The sequence below is a fragment of the Monodon monoceros genome, unplaced genomic scaffold, assembly GCF_005190385.1.
Source record: "Monodon monoceros isolate NGI ecotype Baffin Bay Population unplaced genomic scaffold, NGI_Narwhal_1 Super_Scaffold_18, whole genome shotgun sequence".
Taxonomy (NCBI): Eukaryota; Metazoa; Chordata; class Mammalia; order Artiodactyla; family Monodontidae; genus Monodon; species Monodon monoceros.
This window is the reverse complement of record NW_021703774.1, coordinates 144,564,101-144,581,715: the sequence shown is the minus strand read 5'-3', so window position 1 is coordinate 144,581,715 and position 17,615 is coordinate 144,564,101. Positions and strand designations below refer to the sequence as shown.

Here is a 17,615-nt window from a genome sequence, read left to right as displayed (position 1 = left end):
AGATTCCTGCAACCACCAACGTGGGCTCATTGATAATCAGACTTAGAGGCAAGGGCCACCGCTCACCCACTTCTAGATATAGGCTCACGCCCCCAAAGCTGCCTGTCTCAGGGTCTGTCCTCAGCCTGGAATGGGGCTTTAGGGAAGCAGGTCATGGGTAGAAGAGGCACGAGGTAGAAGGTTCAAGCAAGAGACTGAGAGGACAGGGAGGAGGGAGGGAGGAGGAGGAGAGGGCGAGGGGGCCTCAGACAAGATTGATGGCCTCATTGCCATTAAGAAAAAAATTAGCTGGTGGCGGCTATCATATTAAAGGGTGAAGAAGCCGTGAATTATTTTCTTAAAGATCTTATCGCTTACAATGATAATTTTACCTTCCAAAAGGCCACTTTTAATGAGGCGAAGAGCCAGGCAAAAAGTCATGATTTAATGTCGGGATTTTTTCTTCAAAACACATTTTACTGCTTTTTGGTCCATGTTTAAAAAGTGCCAGTGACCTTTTTTTATTCCGCTTGCCCCAGGTGTAATGCTGAGGCCTTTCAGGGCTTCTAACCTAGAGAGAATGAGAGAGCACACAAGCGTGAACTTTCTCATGATGGGGGGGTAGGGGCCCCACGATGCTTCCCCTCCTCAGCATCCTCCTTGGGACCAGAGAAGGAAAAGGACATTGCCTGAAAGCCTACCTCTTTTCCGAGCTGGGGGCCAAGGCACCCACTAGGCCTCCCACTGGGCCTGGGTAGGTGAGGAAGGGGCTCCAAGTTGCAGGGAATCCCATCCCAGTCCCTGCCTGGCCTCTTCCCTCCTCCTGCTCTTGTGATGAGGCTGAGTCAGGGAACCCTGCCAGACCAGCAGCTGCCCCCCACTTCCCAGGGCCCTTGCCTGAGGATGTGCAGCGTGGCCACCGCATGCAGGTCACATCCTAAGGCTCAGTCGGAGATGAAGGATAAATGGCTGCTCCATCTTTCCCAAATTGCTTTCTTTGGGCTGTCAGTGGCGATTTGGCATGGTTTTCTAAGCTGGGGAGGCCTCCTAGGGAATTGTATGCTTCCGGCTCTGGGCTGTGCAGGCTGGAAAAGGTGGGGGGTAGGAAGTATGGATTGCTTTCAGGCCTCCAGGCCCCAGTTTGCAGTTGAACAGGCCTTGGCAAGAGGCAGCAAGAGCAGGCTGAACGTGCCATGTGGTATTTAGAATTGTGGTGCTCGTGTACAATTTAAAGCAGACAGTTTATTAATCTAAACTGCGGGCATATGTAGAAGAGCCCATGCAGGATTGACATGGGGGGATTAATTTTGCTGGGATTTTTGCTGGGGTCATCGCCACAGCACAGGGATAAATGGAGCCAGTGTACATCCCTAGCTGCACGAAGGAAACTCTTACACACTATTTAATTTACTGTCTCCATAGCGGGGCTGCCACCAGCCTGTATTAGGGGCAGGCAGGGCAGCAGGGATGTGGCTTTACCCCCAACCCTTCAGAGGGGTCCCAGAGTCTCTGCTCACTATGGGAGAACAAAGCCTATATATAGTCTCAGCCCACTGGGAGGCCTGCCCCACTGGGACAGAGATTCGCTGGGGTGGAAGAGGTTGGACCCTCTCCAGGGGTCTCCACCCATCCCTAGGATCAAGCTATCCTTTCCCACAACCAGACTCTGGGGAGCCTGACCACATGCCTTCAGAATCTCAAGCGGTCTCTACCCCTCTGCCCTCCTTTTCTCTGCCTCTATCCCAAAAGCTCCATAGGTCCGGACACTCTAGGGAACTGACTGTAGGTCTCATTCAGCCTGAGGCCACGTGTCCTTTTTCTTCTTCCAGTCCCTCTTGTTGTCTGCTTCCATCAAGAGGGAAGGAGAGTCTCCGACAGCATCACCACACTCGTCTGCCACTGACGACCTGCACCACTCAGACAGATACCAGGTGAGGAGGGGTGGGATGGGCCCTGCCTTATAGGGCAGGCCTGGGGCTAACTCCTCCCATCCTCAGGATACAAGGGGAAAGGCCTGAACTGTGTTTGGTTCCCTCTGTGTCTAGTGCTTCTAACTGAACCGAAAGGCACAGATGTCAGGGAATGTGCCATAAATAGATGGATTTTAGGGAGAGATGCCAAGGTCACCTGGGCTCAGGTGGGCTCTTCGGAAGCATCCCAGCCATCTGGAGGTCTCCTCTAGGGTTCCGTTGAGAGAGAGAGAGAGAGAGAGAGAGAGAGAGAGAGAGAGAAAGAGAGAGAGAGAGAGAGAGGGAGAGAGAGAGAGAGATTGCCTGTGAGTGCCTTGGGCATAACTACACAATCCTAAAACATCAGAGCAGGAGGGGGACCTAAGGGTAATATCCCAGCTTATACAGACCTTATTTGTGGTAGGAAGGAGAAGGAGCTTCCCCCAGAAGCTTCTGAGGAGAGACAGAGCCCTGCCTTCAGGAGCCCCAGTCAGAGGGCAGAAAACAGGGCTTGCTCCAAGGAACATGCTATCTAAATGGCAGCACGGCTTCTCAGGGAGCCCTTATGTGAACAGGGAAACACAGCCCTGACTAATGCAAAGAGACAAGGCAGCAGGGACCTGTCATCTGGGGTAGAGAACCAGGGCCACTGCTGGTACACAGGAAGCCTTTCTTGGAATTCGAGGTCTTCTCTCTGGGCACTTTTTCCTCCTAGCTGACACAGCCTGGCGTCAGGGTGCAGAGTTTGGTGAGTGGAATACGGAGTGTGGGCTGTACACCAGCTTCAACTAGCACCTCCTCTGCTGGATGCCCCTGTCTGGGACTCAAACTGCAGAGCCCAAAGTGCCAGCCCTGGGGAGGGATCCCTGCTCTTGTGAGCCCTGGTTTGAGAAAGGCAGTCAGTCCTCACCCAAACAATCCTGATTCAAGATGGAGAAATGACCCAACTCTAGGGGATTCTGGGATAGGGAGACAAGGCTCCATCCCAGAGAATTCTATCCCAAAGGGAGACAGAGCCCTGCCTTCAGAGGCGGATCCTGTCTCTTTCAGCCACAGCATTCAGCTCCACTATTTGTTGAACTAGGGGAAGAGTAACCATCAGGCATAGGCATGGCATGCTAGGCATACGCTAGGTGTGCAAAGGCATGGCACCAAGGCCTCTGTGATTTAGAGTCAACCTTTCCAGCTTCCATTCCTAATACTGCCTTCCGTGAATCCTGTGTGCTGTGCTCACCAGATTAATGCTAACCACTCGTTGGCTGTGCCACTCCTTTCTTGCCTCTCTGCTTTTACACATGCTGCTTTTAACCGGGTTATTTTACCCCACCCCATCAAATTTCTATTTATCCCTCAACAACCTGCCCAACTTCCCTCTGCTCCGGGAAGCCTTTCTGGATTAGCTTTCTCTTCTCATGACCCCTTCATGCCCATGTTATTGCCCTGATCATCTTATATCAACACCCATTTAAGTATGTTTCCATTATCTTCTAGTATATAACAATCCATCCCAAAACTTAGTGGCTTAATACAACTTATAATCTCTCATGATTTCTCATGATTCTGTCGGCTGAGTAGGCCTTTCCTCTTTCATTAAGCTCATTCAGCTAGAGGACTAGCTGGCCTAGAAAGTCCAAAATGGCCTCACCACATGTCTGGGAGATTAGGGACCTTGGTTTTCTTCCATATGGCCTATCATCCTCCAGGAGGTTAGACTGGCTTCCTTACTTGGCAGTCTCAGGGCAGTGTCATGCCAAGAGGGCGAAGGCCAAAGCTGAAAGGCCTCTTGAGGCCTAGGCTCTGGAACTCACAAAGCTAACACAATCAAGGGATGAGGAAACGCAGCTCTTTGATAGGAGGAGCTGCCAAGAATTATGAACATACTTAATCTATCATGATGAGCCTGACTCTTGCACTAGACTGACGGGCTCACCAAGGCCCCTTCTTTACTCCTTCCTTTACTCAAACACTTATCTAGTACTCACTCATGCTCAGCCCAGGCTCCCTGCCCTCACGGGGTTAGATGTGCAAATAGATAATTACAGCCCAGTGTTTTAAGTGCTATGAAAGAGAAAATCAGAGTAAGATTCACAGAGGAGGTAATGACTGAACAGGATGAGTAGGAGTTCACTTTGGTGGACCAGGAAGAAAAGATATTCCAGATCAAGGCAACACTATGTATGTGCAAAAGGCAGAGAGGTGTAACACAGAATGATATATTTGGGGACCCACTAGAAGTTGTTTTGTTAGAATGTAAAACACAAGGGGAACTGGTAGAAAGTGAAGCTGGAATCCCCTGATCTTTACACAACACCTGGCACGTAGTAGTTGCTCAATTATGTTGGACTGTTTTTAAAAAAATCATCAAACTTGGCCCTGAAATCAGGAGGTACTGGTTTCTGGTTTGGATTCCCATTTCCTTAGCCCCTGCTGGGTTACCTAACCCTTTAACCATTACCTCACTTTACCCTCATAGCAACTGTGCAAGCTAGGATTCATTGCCCCCAATTTATAGCTAAGGAAACAGGCCTAGAGAGAAGTGACTTTTCTAAAAGCACATATATTATAAGTAACCAAGTCAGGATTTGAACTTGAGTTTGTCTGGCCTTGAATCCTAGATTGTTTCTCAGCCCTGCACTGGGCTTAGGGGCTTCCCTCATAAATATCCTCCTCTCCACCCCACGGATTTCTCCTGCATGCCAGACCGTTACTGGATAGAGATGACCTCCCAAGTAGAAGGGACAGGTCTGTAAACAGTCAAAATATCCAAGTTCAAAGGAAAGCCAAGGGACTGTGAAAACTCAGAGGAAACAACTAACCCAACACTGAGGGAAAAGCGAAGTCATCCCAGAGTCCTGTAGGATGAACAACAAACAGTTATCCAAGCAGGGAATATGGGTGCATGGAGAATAATATAGCCCAAAGTCCAGAGTATGGGGTGCTCAAAGAGCTACAGGTAGTGTCAGGAGGGGAAAAGGAGAGAGCAGGAGTGGCAGAAGAAGAGTCTGGAGAAATAGGCAGAGCACGTCAGAGACGACCTGTATGCCACGGTGCAGATCTCAGTGGAGAACCACTAAAGGATTTAAAGGGGAGAAGAAAGAGGGTCAATTTTGCATGATACAAAGATCACACTGCATGTACGATGGAAGATGGGTTACAGGGAGAAAAGCTGGAGATGAGAAGGCCAGATGGGAGACAGCTGCAAATTTAGAGAGCTCCTAAGATTATGAACTAGAGCAAGGACATCCAAGATAGGTGTAGTCACTGAAGAAACACGCAGGGATGGCTGGCCTGTGCCCAGCGCTATGCCGGGCTCTGGCTTCACCCAGGACTCACACATAGCCCCATCCCTGGAGTGGTCAGCCCACCGACAACCATTTGTACAAGCCATACTGAGAGTAGAGATGGAAGTAGAGAGGAAATGATATTTTTCGGTTAGGCCTGGAAGGGCGAGAAGGAGATACACAGAAGGGGAGATAAAAAGATGTAGGAGACCTTAAGAGGTAGACTCTGAGATGAAAGAAGGCTTGAGTGTGAGGAACTGAAGGAGGGTGGGGTCAAGGATGACTCACTCTCAACTATCTGGTGTGGGCACACCAGAGTGGATGGTGGTATCCCGTTAGAAACTGAGAATCCTGGAAGAAGGCACTTGTTTGAGGGATGCTGGGTTCCACTTTGGCCGCGTGGCTGTGCGTTGCCAGTGGCAGCTCCAAAGGTTGTCCAGAAGACAGGTGAAACGGGAATCCTCTAATATCGGGATTGATGAAAGGCTGGGGACTGGGGAAGAGACAGTTGGGACTCGCGGTAAGAAGGGCCGCTGCGATCAGGAAGTGCTACGCCATCCCCCCAGCAAAGGGGTAGCCGCGCGGGAGGCGGGAGCCAGGCGGGGTTCCGGGGCGGAAGGAGCCCCGCGCTGGGAGGCGCCGTGGAGTAGGGTGGGAGGACCTCGCAGCCACTAAAACCCGGGCGGGTTGGCTTTGCGGCCGGTGGGAGGGACCCCAGGGCGGCCTCAGCCTGTTGCTGCCGGAGTGCGAGCCGCTGTTTCCTGGTCCCGGCCCGGCAGCCCCCACCACTTCTTGAACTTTCACCCCCGGCGCGCGACGGCGCCGAGTCACGTGATCAAGGCCAACATGGCCGCCGCCGCCGTTGGGAGCTGAGGTGCCGCCGCCGCCGGGCAGCCGGGGGGAATCCGCCCGCATCGCCGCCCTCGCCGGCCGGGCGGCCGCGGGGCCCGGAGCGCCGGAGGCCGGGGCTGGGGCGGCACTGCGCGGCGGCCACGGGGTCCCGCTAGAGCAGCCTCCGGCGGCTATGCCGAAGGCCCGGAGCGGCCGGCGGAGCAGGGGGGCCGGCGGGAGGGAGGAAGTAGGTTTGTTTACGGGCTGTTTGGGGCGGGGCAGGTGTGGACCGGGGGCTGGGGCTGGGGCAGGGGTCGGGACTCCAGGCCGCGCTGACGCTCTCCTCTCTTTTTTGCATTTGCTCGGGATCTTTTCCCAGACCTTCTTGCGAGTGCGAGCCAACCGGCAGACCCGACTGAATGGTGAGTCTTGCGCGGCCCCTCCCTCCGCCCCACCCCCGGCCTCCTCCCTCCCTCACTGCCTGCAGTTCTTGACTTTTCTGGGTCTCTTCGACATCAGGGCCCACTGGCGGCTTCTTCACAGTCACAGCTCCTGAGTATATGCTGACCAAGGCGGCTGTCCTCAGTTTCTCCATCTGTCTAGTGGAGGTTATGGTCCCCAGCTCTTGCGTGAGCCTCTCTAGGCCTTGAAGAACCCTGGGGGTCAGTAAGTGCCAGAGAATGAGAAACAAGCCACACAATTCCACGCGGGAGCTCAGTTTTGAATTTGCAAACTGCTGGGACCTCACTGTACAAGCCGGCAGGGCGCTGAGAATGTTTTTCTTTCAGTTTTTAATCAGTGCCCAGTAGTGTGAATACAGCCTCTCTGCTGAGACTTGACAATGCAGTGAGATCTGGAGTTCCCACGGCAACAGGAACTAACTCATCCCAGGGCTTTTTGAGTTATCAGTCGGCCCACATTTCACAAAGGTGATCAGCGTGGGCTCGACAGCTCTTAGAGGCCTTCTCTGAAAGCACTCCGTGTATGTACTACCTGGCAGGCCACCATCCCGCCCCCCCCCGCCCCGTGCCCCTTTTGGATTTAAGCCTCTGGAACATTCCTATTTGCTGAACACAATTGAATGATCTAGTTTTTTGTGCTGGCTAGGGTGTGGTATATATGGGGGTTGTCTCTAAGGGGCTTGGGGGTCTCTAGGCCAACTGGTGAGTGAGGCCATGGACGTTCAAGATCCCCAGTTCCTGCCACTTGGTTTCTGCTGGGAGGCTGAGCCCCAGACTGGGAAAAGGAGAGCATTTATCATGGGCCGGCACCATGTTAAGCACCTTTATCATAACTGAGAGGAAGTGTTAACACACATTTTGTAGATGAGGAAACTGAGGCTGGGAGAGGTGAAGGTGATTTGTTTAAAACCACACAGCTGGGATGTAACTGCACCATGGTTTGAACTGGTTTGTTTATCTCCAGAGCCTGTGCTTCTTGGACCATGCCATGCTACCTCCTTGGCAATACTTTGACTTGTCCTACTCAGTGGAAGCCTCTAGGTAGGGAGCAAACTTTCCCTATCATGTTTTAGTAAGCTTAGTTCAGGACTTAGAAGATGAATGGCAGTAGAATAATCAAACCTCAATTGCTTATCTGAGAATTTCCAGGTGATGCCCAATCCATCAGGGACTTTCCTGGGACTACAAGGAATTTTCTGGCATGGGTGGCCTGGGCAAGGAGAGCATCCAGTATCATGCCTTCCTTGGCAATCCTATGAGATTCATTCCTTTATTCAATTATCAGTGCCTGTCATAGTCTCCTTCTTACCAGAGAGGCACTCCCTTGAGCTTTAGGCCGGGTAGGGGAGGAACCTTTGTACTGGCACACTGCTCCATACAGGCTTCTAGAAGTCTCAGGGTACCTTGCTCAATGCCTTTCTGATATCTAGCATCCCTTCTCCATCCTAGCCCTGGCTCTAGAGCAGTGGTCCCCAACCTTTTTGGCACCAGGGACTGGTTTTGTGTAAGACAATTTTTCCACAGACTGGGACAGTGGTGGGGGGAAAGGATGGTTTCAGGATGATTCAAGCGCATTACATTTATTGTGCCCTTTATTTCTATTACTATTACATTGTAACATATAATGAAGTAATTACACAACTTAGCATAATGCAGAATCAGTGGGAGCTCTGAGCTTGTTTTCCTGCAACTAGATGGACCCATTTGGGAGTGATGGGACCACCTCGGCTCCACCTCAGATCATCAGACATTAGATTCTCATAAGGAGCGCGCAACCTAGATCCCTCGCGTGTGCAGTTCACAGTAGGGTTCGCACTTCTGTGAGAATATAGTACTGCCGCTGATCTGACAGGAGGTGGAGCTCAAGCCATAATTCGACCAATGGGCAGCGGCTGTAAATACACATGAAGCCTCCCTCGCTCACCTCCTGCTGTGTGGCCCGGTTCCTAACAGGCCATGGACTGGTACTGGTCCGTGGCCTGGGGGTTGGGGACCCCTGCTCTAGAGTGTCAAGATGGCCCAAGCCTGAGAGTCCAAGGGTTAGGGAAGTCAAGGTGAAGGAGTCTAGATCTTTGTCCACAAAATGAAGCGGGGCACCAGAACATAGTCACGTCTCCTATAGTGAGAGCACAGGAAATTGAGATGGGCCAGGCTGCAGACCACGGTTTCTCAAACTCCATGCTCAGTCCTGGTGGGATGGTGGCTTTCTTGCTGATTGGGCTCTTTCTAGGGCTACTCTGTTTTAGGGTTGGAGTCCTGCTTCAGACCCTCAACAGGCAGGATCCCCAAGTGCATATTCTTGCTGACCTAGCACACTCACAAGATCAATCTTTGTTGATGCTGATCAGTTGGGGGCACTCTTGGGACAGGAGAGCCTTCTAAGCTATGGAGTCAGGCCTGGTTTCCTATGCTGCCTTTGCCACTTTTTAGCTACCTGGACAACTGCCTTGACTATCTTTTTCTGTTAAAATGGATAATACAACCTAGTTTCTGGATATAGAATAAAATGAGCTACCTTGTATAAGGTATTTGGCCCTGAACCTTACACATAATTGAAGCTCTAAACTGTAACTTACCGACTCTCACCTGCATCACCTTTCACCTGTGTCTCGCTCCCTAAACTGCATTGATGAGCTTTCCACCAGGGTCAGTATCCACAGGAAGTTCTTTCTGGCCTTGCAGTGGGGAACCCTTCCCTCCTTGGCTGGCTCCACCCCTACCCCCACCCCAGTCAGTCTGGTCTCAGAGTGGCTAGCTCTACTCCTGTTGCATCACAGGAGTGGATAGAGGGAACAGACTCCCTTGTTTTGACCCCTTCCTGCTTCAGTGACAGGAGGGCTGCAGAGAGGGATTAGTGAGCTAATGAGAAATGATTGTATCTCTCGGCATTAATTAGCAGTGCTGTGGGCTTGCAGCATGCACTTTGGAATTGAACCCCCTGCGGGACAGCATGGCAGGGAGCCCTCTGCACTGATTAGAAATGATGGAACAGGTTTGGGTAGGCACAGTAAGGGCTACCCTCTCAAGGTATCTGGGCTGTCTGACTCAGATCCTCTATACCTTTATGACTGGGCCTCAGTCTCCTCTTCTGTAAAATGGGACCAGTGGACATGAGAGAAATTTCACTGGGGTAATTCTACATAGGACACTAAGGTCTGTACCTCAGGGCTCTTGGCCCAGGAACAAAGGGGTTTTAACTGATAAGTTAACAGCAGGCCAAATCAGGCCCCTGGAGGGACCTTGGATTCTAGCCAAGAAATGTTCTCTAAAGTTATGCTTCTTGACTCTAAAAGAGCCTGTGGTCTTGGCCTTCTGGGGAGACACATAGCAAGTGCCAAGGAGAGCATCTTTGCTCACTGGATTCATTGAGCACTGCAGGTAGGAAGGTAAGGGTTGAGCTTGAGCCAGCTGTGGCCGAAGAGTGGACACTTCACTGGCCTAGCACCAATCTCCTCCCCAGGTGCTCTTGGCAAGGTCCAGTCCCCAAAGGAGCCGAAGGTGCTGCATGATGAGGGCCAGATGAGGCACTGAACAAAAGGGCTAATGGCTGGCAGGAGGTCAGGATGTGTCAGCTCCACTGGGACCTTGGGAACTACAGTGACCGTCTGCCTGTTCTATGCTTTGTTTTCGGTTTCTCCATGCAGCTCGGATTGGGAAAATGAAACGGAGGAAGCAAGATGAAGGGCAGGTATGTCCCCTGTGCAGCCGCCCCCTGGCAGGATCGGAGCAGGAGATGAGTAGGCATGTGGAGCATTGCCTTTCTAAGGTAGAGGGGCCATCACCACCTCCCTCCCCTCCCCTCTCCTCCTTCCCCTGACACTGGCTGCTGACTGCCTCCAGATCTGTGGGCTGTTGGGGTCCCTCTGTGGTCTCAGCAGCTTCTTACTCTCTGTTCTTTGCTCTCTTCCTTTGCTTTCGCTCTCCCACTCCTCCCCTGGGGCTCCAGTGGAAAACTATTGGGGAAAAGCCCAGGTCTTTGACCTCTAGATTGGTTTACTTCAAAGGAGCCCTAGAGCTGGGGGCCTGTGGGGCACACTGCAGCTTGGGGCTAGGGCTGTGCCTTCCTTGCAGGCCCTGGGGAGCAGGTAGGGATGGCCTGGGACCCGCATGATCCTGCTCTGCTCTTCACAGAGGGAAGGCTCCTGCATGGCTGAGGATGATGCCGTGGACATCGAGCATGAGAACAGCAACCGCTTTGAGGAGTATGAGTGGTGCGGGCAGAAGCGGATACGGGCCACCACTCTCCTGGAAGGTGGTTTCCGAGGTACAAGCAGCTGACACATAGGCAGTGGCACTCGGGTGGCCAGGCCTCTGCTGGGTATCCATCTGTTGGGAGCCAAGAGGCCAGGGCTGGTGGCTGGTCATTCCACCACATGCGAGCTGCTGCTGGTGGGGCTCCTTTGTGACCGTGCTGCCTGCCTGTGATGTGCATACTAAAATGGATGTATTTGGGTGGGGAAATGGAACTGTGAGGCTGCAGGCTAGGAGTGACGAGGGGGTCTCTCAGCCTCGGGTGATGCATTGAAGGTGACAGCCAAGCCACGTTAGCACCTGCATAAAATATTAAAGGGACGGTTATGCATTTATCACTCCATCCCTCTTAAGGCTGATAAATGAGAATCCAGCAACCTGCTGTACACCTCCAGCACTGGGGGCCCCGAGGGCTTCCAGGCAAACACATTGGATTCCCCCCCGCCCCCCTCCCCCCACTCCTCCCCCCGCCGGCCCCTCCTCCTCAGCCCCATGTCAGGGAAATCAGTTACAGAGGAGAGAGTGAGTTATGGCAAAATTTGACCTCCCATGAGCTTCACTGGTGAATCTAATTTTAGCTCTGATCCCATCTCTTCTCCCTGGGCACCCTCTGCCCTGAAGTAAGAGGGGCCTGTGCCCAGCTGCTCCCTGCTTCCCTGGGACTCTCCCCCACTGCTGCAGAGGACTCTGCAGGACCCTGCCCAGCCCCACTACCTACTTGGCTCCTTGGAGAGATACAGCTTGGCCCAGTGGAAGTCCCCCACCCCCACCAGGTCAAATAGCAGACTGGTAGGTGCCCAGGGTCGGTGTCCTCTTGTCAAAGCCTTCTGCCTTGGGCAGGGCAAAGGGGGAGCTGTCAGCCTCCAGCTCTTCTCTCTTTCTGTGCACAGGCACATCTGGCACTGCAGCTTGTGGTCATGAAGTGATCCAGTCTGCTTCCCATCTGCCTCCAGTTCTCTGGGCAACACCCTTGGGAGTATTGCTGTGTCTGGTCCCTGGGGAATCTCACAGCAGCTGGGAGGAGGGTCTCTGCCTCACTGGGGCAGTGCTTCTCGGGCTGGTGCTGAGGATCGGTCCCCACAGTGCCATCCAGGGCAGACCGGCTACATGAAGGGGCCACGAGCCCAGGTGTGGCGTTATGCTTCTGGGCTTCTCTCATATTGCCCGAGTGTTTGGGGACAAGCCAAAGTGTAAATCAGGAAGGTTAATCAGGCCAAACCGTTTCCCGAGCCTGAGCGCTGAGCTGGGAGGATGTCCGTTTGCCATTTCACTCTGGTCCTATCCTGGAGTTTCCAAGTGTCTGAGGCCCAGGGAAGATGAGCAGCAAAGCCCAGGGTCCAGTGACTTGTACACACAGGTGTCTGTTCAGGGGCAGTTCCAGGATGCTGCTCTGGGTTCGCTCTGTTGGGTGGCTGCAGATTTTCATATCTTCCATTACTGCGGCAAGTTTTTAGTCAGGTTTCTTGGCACAGAACTGGACCTGGTGGCTTCTGGGCGCCAAACAGGGCTTAGGGGGATGAAGCTGCATGGGGCCTGCTGCTACAACCAAGTATTTCCCAGGCGCTGGGACACACTTGCAGAGCGGGTGTGAGGGGCTCTTCAGCCCTATGGGGGGGTGTCAGTTTTCCCTGAGTGTTTACACTGTGAGGTTGTTCTTTTCAAGAATTCCTGAGAGGAGTTCAAAGGGGGCTTTTCTTTGAGCGATTTGGAGAGCGAGAATGAGAGTGAGACTTGAAGAGGGAACGGGGGCCGGAGGTGCCTTTATCTGCAGAGAATTGCTCCGGCTTTCCTGATAGAAGCTGCTGCCGCCTCTTAAACAGCTTAGTGCAGTCAAAAGACAGGCAAACTTGAAAGGCTGTTTTACAGCGAGATCAGCAGGGGCCACGAGGCAGAGAGCAGGGCGCAGTGGAGCGGAGGAGGCTGAGGCTCCTCGGTGGGGGGTGCTATCAAAGGAGGCCCTGTCTGATCCTGACCGCCTCTGCCCCCGAAACCCTGTCTGCAGGAGCTGGCCATCTGTCAGTGTACCCTCCTTGGCCAGGACCGATAGGCCCCAACTCTTGGGGGGTTGGGTGTGGCCCCGCCAGGCGGGCTGGTGTCAGTGTAGCGCATTGATCGCCCGCTGGGCGGGCTGGGCCGCAAGCCGGGCAGCGCGTGCTTAATGTGATGGAAAGGCAGTTAAAATGGCGGTGACCTTTTCAGGAGGAATTAGATTGCCTGCCAAGACCGGTTAGAGGGAGTGATAACGCTGGCTGAAGAAGCTGCCCAGCCGACTTCAGAGAGAGGGAGCAGAGGCAGGATGAGCACGCGAGTGGTGAGGCCCATTTAAGCCAAGCTGTGCATGCTGACAGAACAGAGATTGCTGTTCTTGTTGGATATGAAAGAATTGCAGATAAGTTCCTGTATCCGATCACCCCCTGTCCCTCCTTCCGGACCAGGACCCCTTCATCGTCCTCAGCAAAGCTTCCCACCAGGCCCACTGGGAGCTGGTCTGGTGGAGCAGATCGGTTTCCTCGAATGTATTCTGCCGTGGAACCAGTGAACAAGCAAGAGGTTTTGGTGGGACACTTGGCTGAGGGGAATGGGCCTTGGAGATGGGGCCTGTGGTTACTGAGGATGAGGCCCAGATTGCTTAGGCCTGGGAGTACTTGGAATTGGTATTTTAGGACAAAGCGAAGGACCAGACAGAACAGGTAAGCACTGAGATAGGTCCAGCTGGAAGTGGATCTTTAAGAATCTGAAGGAAGAGATAAAGTTTTCAAGAGAGTAGTTTGGAAGAAACTTTCAGTGACTAGGAAACGCTCTGGCCTTCTCAGTTCTCGGAGACGCCCTGAGCTGCGTGCCTAAGCTGTCGATTGTCCTCTCTGAACCTTAGGTTTGCTAACCTGCTACTGCTGTTTCTCCCCACCCAGAGTTAATAATTGCATAAAGGGCAGCACATGGACCCTAGTATTTCACCAACATTCCCCTAAAAGAGCTCAACAGTTAGGGAAGAAAGACGCTCTTCTGGTGCCCTATGCCAGCCCTGGGCAGAGCAAGGGACCTCTAGGCCGGGCCACAGCGGAAACCTAATTATACAGCCCTTGGGGACAAACCCGCTCCTGCCTATAGTCGACGGAGGTACGTGATGAATGAGCCCCAGCTCTCCTCATTGCCTGTCACCAGCTCCTGGGTCCCGGAGAAGAGACTTGTGGTGGGAGCTTTGGTCCCTCCTGTTTTGGTTGCCAGTGAAAGTTCACCCAGCTGGATTGGGGGAGCCTGGAGCTCATCATATCTGGAATGGACAAGCTGGAGAGAGAATATGGAATGGTTGGCTTCAGATAAGGTCACAGTGATGTGGTGGGCACATGAGTGGCGAGATGGAGGGATTTCCCAGGAGGCAGCACAGGAAGTGGAAGGTGCTGCAGCTCCATCTTTGAGCCCTGGAGGAAAATGCATCCCTGGAATCCAGCACTGAGCCCCTTTGAATCAAACAGGTGTTGGACAGGGATGATACTAAGAGAACCCACTGTCCAGGGCCTCTGCCCTGCCCCAATCCTGGCCTAGGAACTGCATCTTTCTCGAGTTCTTGCCTTAGATTTAAGTTGGTTCCATGTGGCCTGGGATGAGATGCCATGGAGAGGACAGGCAGGGCAGCTGTGGCACAGGTCTTTTAACTGGCTGTTGCTTGATAAAACTTGAGCTCCAGATTATGGGTCAAGGGGTTGAGAGGTGTTCTTAGCCCAGGGGCATGGAGAAATTGGCCTGGCCGTAGCTGCTGCCTCCTTTGCTGTGTTGGTTTCCAAAAGATAGGAGCCCCAGATGCTAAAAATGTCCCCCAGCACAGCCCTGCTGCCAGGTGCAGTCAGTGACAGGTGTTGGAACAGCCGACTGCTGCAGGCAGTGTTGGAATGGAGAGCGTTAGGGCTGCTGCCTTCTGCCTCCTTACTACCTTTAGTTATGACTGTTGCCTGCTGGGAGGGGCGAGGAGAGGTGGCAAGGAGCAGGGCACCTTCTTGTCCCCTGTGGCGACTGACGGGATTTAATCGCCTTTTGGAACACAATTGTTAAGCTGGGACCGGGGGAGTACAGGCAGAAGGAGTAAGTATCAGTGGTTTTAAACGGCGTCTGTCTCTCTGCGTCTCTCCTGACGTGAGGCAGTGAAACACGTTATCGAGGAGGCCCGGAAAGTGGCTAAGTGCGTTTGACACACGCCAACTCCCTGCCTCCACACTGGATAATTGCATTGTCAACTGTTCAGCGAGGTGGCAGGTGACACTGCAGGCCGATTGATTGTCCCGCATCGCAGCTCCCCAGACTGTCAGCTCCCCAATCGATGGCGTTTACACAAGACACCGTAACTGCATCTGTAACTAATTCCAGTGTAAAACTCTCCGGAAGCTGCTGCTCTGCACCACCACCCCCAAACCACACCTTTGGAGAGCACACGCCTCCAGAGGCCCCGGGACTCCTTTCTCCCTGGGCTCTGATTTTGTTGGGAGCAGCAGGTGAGGAAATCGATGGCTCTGTTTTTGTGGTTTCATGTTCCACGACGTTACTGCCCCCAGTAAGCGGGCATCTCCAGTTTCTCAATCGATTATCTGATCAGTTGATCAAATTAATGCTGATTTTTCTCTCTCTCTCTCTCTCTCTTTGACCTAAGAAAAAAGGAGTTTATGCGAGGGGGGTCGTTTTTATAAAATTTAGGCTTATATATGCACTTAACCCTCTCCCTTTCTATTGCTAGTGTCCAGTTGGAGGGAAGAGGTTTTTTGCACCGCCCGTCCTCCCAGGACCAGGCCCCCACTGCTGAGCATCACTGACTCTCAGGCTTAGTCTGCCTGTGGGCGGCAGCCCAGCCCTTTGTGCCACAATATAGTGGGGCTGAGCCTCAGCAAGGCGGCCTCCCTGGTGACTAAAGGGTACTTTGGGTCATCTTGCAGGTCCCAGGGGCAGAGTCCCTTCCCTGGATAGTAGCATCAGGAGTGGCAGCTTGCCTGTTATCCCCGGAGCTACACAGAACAGGAGCCAGAGGCTTGGAAAGGAGTACTCTGTGCCATCTTGCCTCTGAGTACTGGCTTGGGATGTTCCAGCAGCTGAGAACATAAAATGACTGTGGAGCCTTCTTCTCAAAGCAGGGTGGGGGGCGCAAGCTGGCAGGGGAGCTGTCTGCATAAAATGGCTTTATGGCTGTTTCTTTTTATTATGATTCTGCCAGAAGTCAGCAAGTGACATTTCATTAAGAAAATAAAGTTTAATGTGCTGGGAAGGAGGTTGGAGCTGGCTGGGGCAGCACAAGAGTGAAATTGGTGGCGGCAGCCTGTTCTGAACACCTGTGGGGGTAGGGAGAGGTTCCCAACATCTGTCTCTGCTGGGGCGTGGGGTCAGGGTCAGAGGAAACTGCTCAGACCAGAGACAGGCCTTTTCCTTGGCAAACAAGATGTGTTGTGCTCTCCATCCTGCCAGGCTGGTCAAGGGAGCAGAAGGTCGCGGCTTACCTGAGAGCTGGGGTCTGAGAGGGAGGGTTGTGGCCTGAGAGGTTTCTCCAGGCCACCGGCTAATCAGGCCTTGGCCTTCCTTCTGGCACAGGGCTCCCAGGACCTAATAGAACAGCATTGTTGGCATTAAGCCATTACTGCTTGGGTGTGTTGTATGGCACCCGCTGTGGGCCTGGCCAGCTCTGTGCTGGATGACGCTGAGATCACAGACTTGGGCTTTCATTCTGGTAAGGGACAGTGACAATACATGGTAATAAATATGATTTTGGAGTTGCACAGGAGCCTGGATGGACGCCACAGAAAGGACCCCTATGTAGAAATGTCTGGGGACATCTCGTCCACACTCAGCACCTTGAGGGTAGGAATCAGATCTGGAAACACTGTCTTCAGTGTCAAGCCAGGCAGAGGGTGAGTTTGATAAAGGTTGAGAGAATGTTGAGGTGAGTTCATTCAGGAAGTATTTATAGAGCAACTACCATGTGTAGGCACTATGAATAGAAGGCATGATTGAGAAGAGTCAGACTCGCAGAGCGAGCAGGAATTTGTTCTGTAGACCAAGAGGGAGATGTTTCTAGGCAGAGATAACAGGAAGTACAAAGGCAGGGGGGCATGAGAAAACATGCAGGACTTGGGAAACCACAATAGCTATGTTCCACTGGAGTACAAGACCTGGTCCAGGCCTGGTAGGCAATGAGACTGCAGAGATAAGGACTTCGGCCACTGGGCTGCTTTATGTGTTGAGAAGCTAGGACTTTTCCTAGCAGTTTGGCGGTGCCCAGTTTTCTCAGCTTTGCCATGGGAGCCATACTGGGCTGAGGAGTGGTGCCAGGATTCTCGGCTTTGCTTCTCGCCCACCCAAAAGGCAGGACTGGGCAGGGCCGGGCAGGCCCTGGCTAAGCCAAGGATGTGAGGCTGACTGCTGAGCTGTGTGTACTTGGGGGAGGGAGGTTGGCAGAGCTCGGGAGGCGCAGGCTGTAAGTGAACCTGACGGCTACATTGTGATTGATGGCGGAGTTTGTCTCCCAAACTGTCAGAGGGTTTATAGAGGTGCCATTCACCCACAAGGCAGGAATTGCTTGTCAGGACACTTGGCCGTGAACAGTAGACAGAGCTGTAACTTGGTGTTTTCTCAGCTTAATGGCCCTGCTGCTGACCTGCCTGCTGCCTCGAGTTTGTTGGTGCCTCATTGTGGAGGGCAGATGAGGACTGGCAGGGAGGGGTGGAGCCTGGGCAGTGCCTGGCCTCTCTCTTTCCCTGGTGCTGCTTCCCTCTGGGTTGGGTGGAACCTTTGTGAGACCAGAGACCAGAGGTGTAGGAGGGAGAAGAAGGATCAGGAAGAAAGTGCTTTCGAAATGGGCTTGAAAGGTGGAGAACATTCCAGATGGAGGG

The 17,615-nt window shown here is 53.0% G+C and overlaps 2 protein-coding genes across 5 annotated transcripts in view; one reads left to right on the top strand and one right to left on the bottom strand.

Moving 5' to 3' along the window:
- RNF220 (ring finger protein 220) overlaps window positions 1-17,615 on the top strand; it is a 223,181-nt gene that overhangs the window by 197,103 nt on the left and 8,463 nt on the right. For 2 of the 3 annotated variants that reach the window (XM_029227360.1, XM_029227361.1), the window contains exons 5-8: window positions 1,809-1,910; window positions 6,420-6,462; window positions 10,146-10,189; window positions 10,633-10,765. In XM_029227360.1, the coding sequence (XP_029083193.1) occupies window positions 1,809-1,910; window positions 6,420-6,462; window positions 10,146-10,189; window positions 10,633-10,765 (322 nt within the window). Of the gene's footprint in view, window positions 1-1,808; window positions 1,911-6,419; window positions 6,463-10,145; window positions 10,268-10,632; window positions 10,766-17,615 lie in introns of all 3 variants that reach the window. The other variant, XM_029227359.1, reaches the window with a different exon arrangement.
- The window catches only part of TMEM53 (transmembrane protein 53), a 34,630-nt gene continuing 28,261 nt past the window's right edge, over window positions 11,247-17,615 (bottom strand). Inside the window, exon 5 of one of the 2 annotated variants that reach the window (XR_003794304.1) lies at window positions 11,247-16,329. The gene's annotated coding sequence lies outside the window, so the exon portion shown is untranslated. The remainder of the gene's footprint in view (window positions 16,330-17,615) is intronic. The other variant, XR_003794305.1, reaches the window with a different exon arrangement.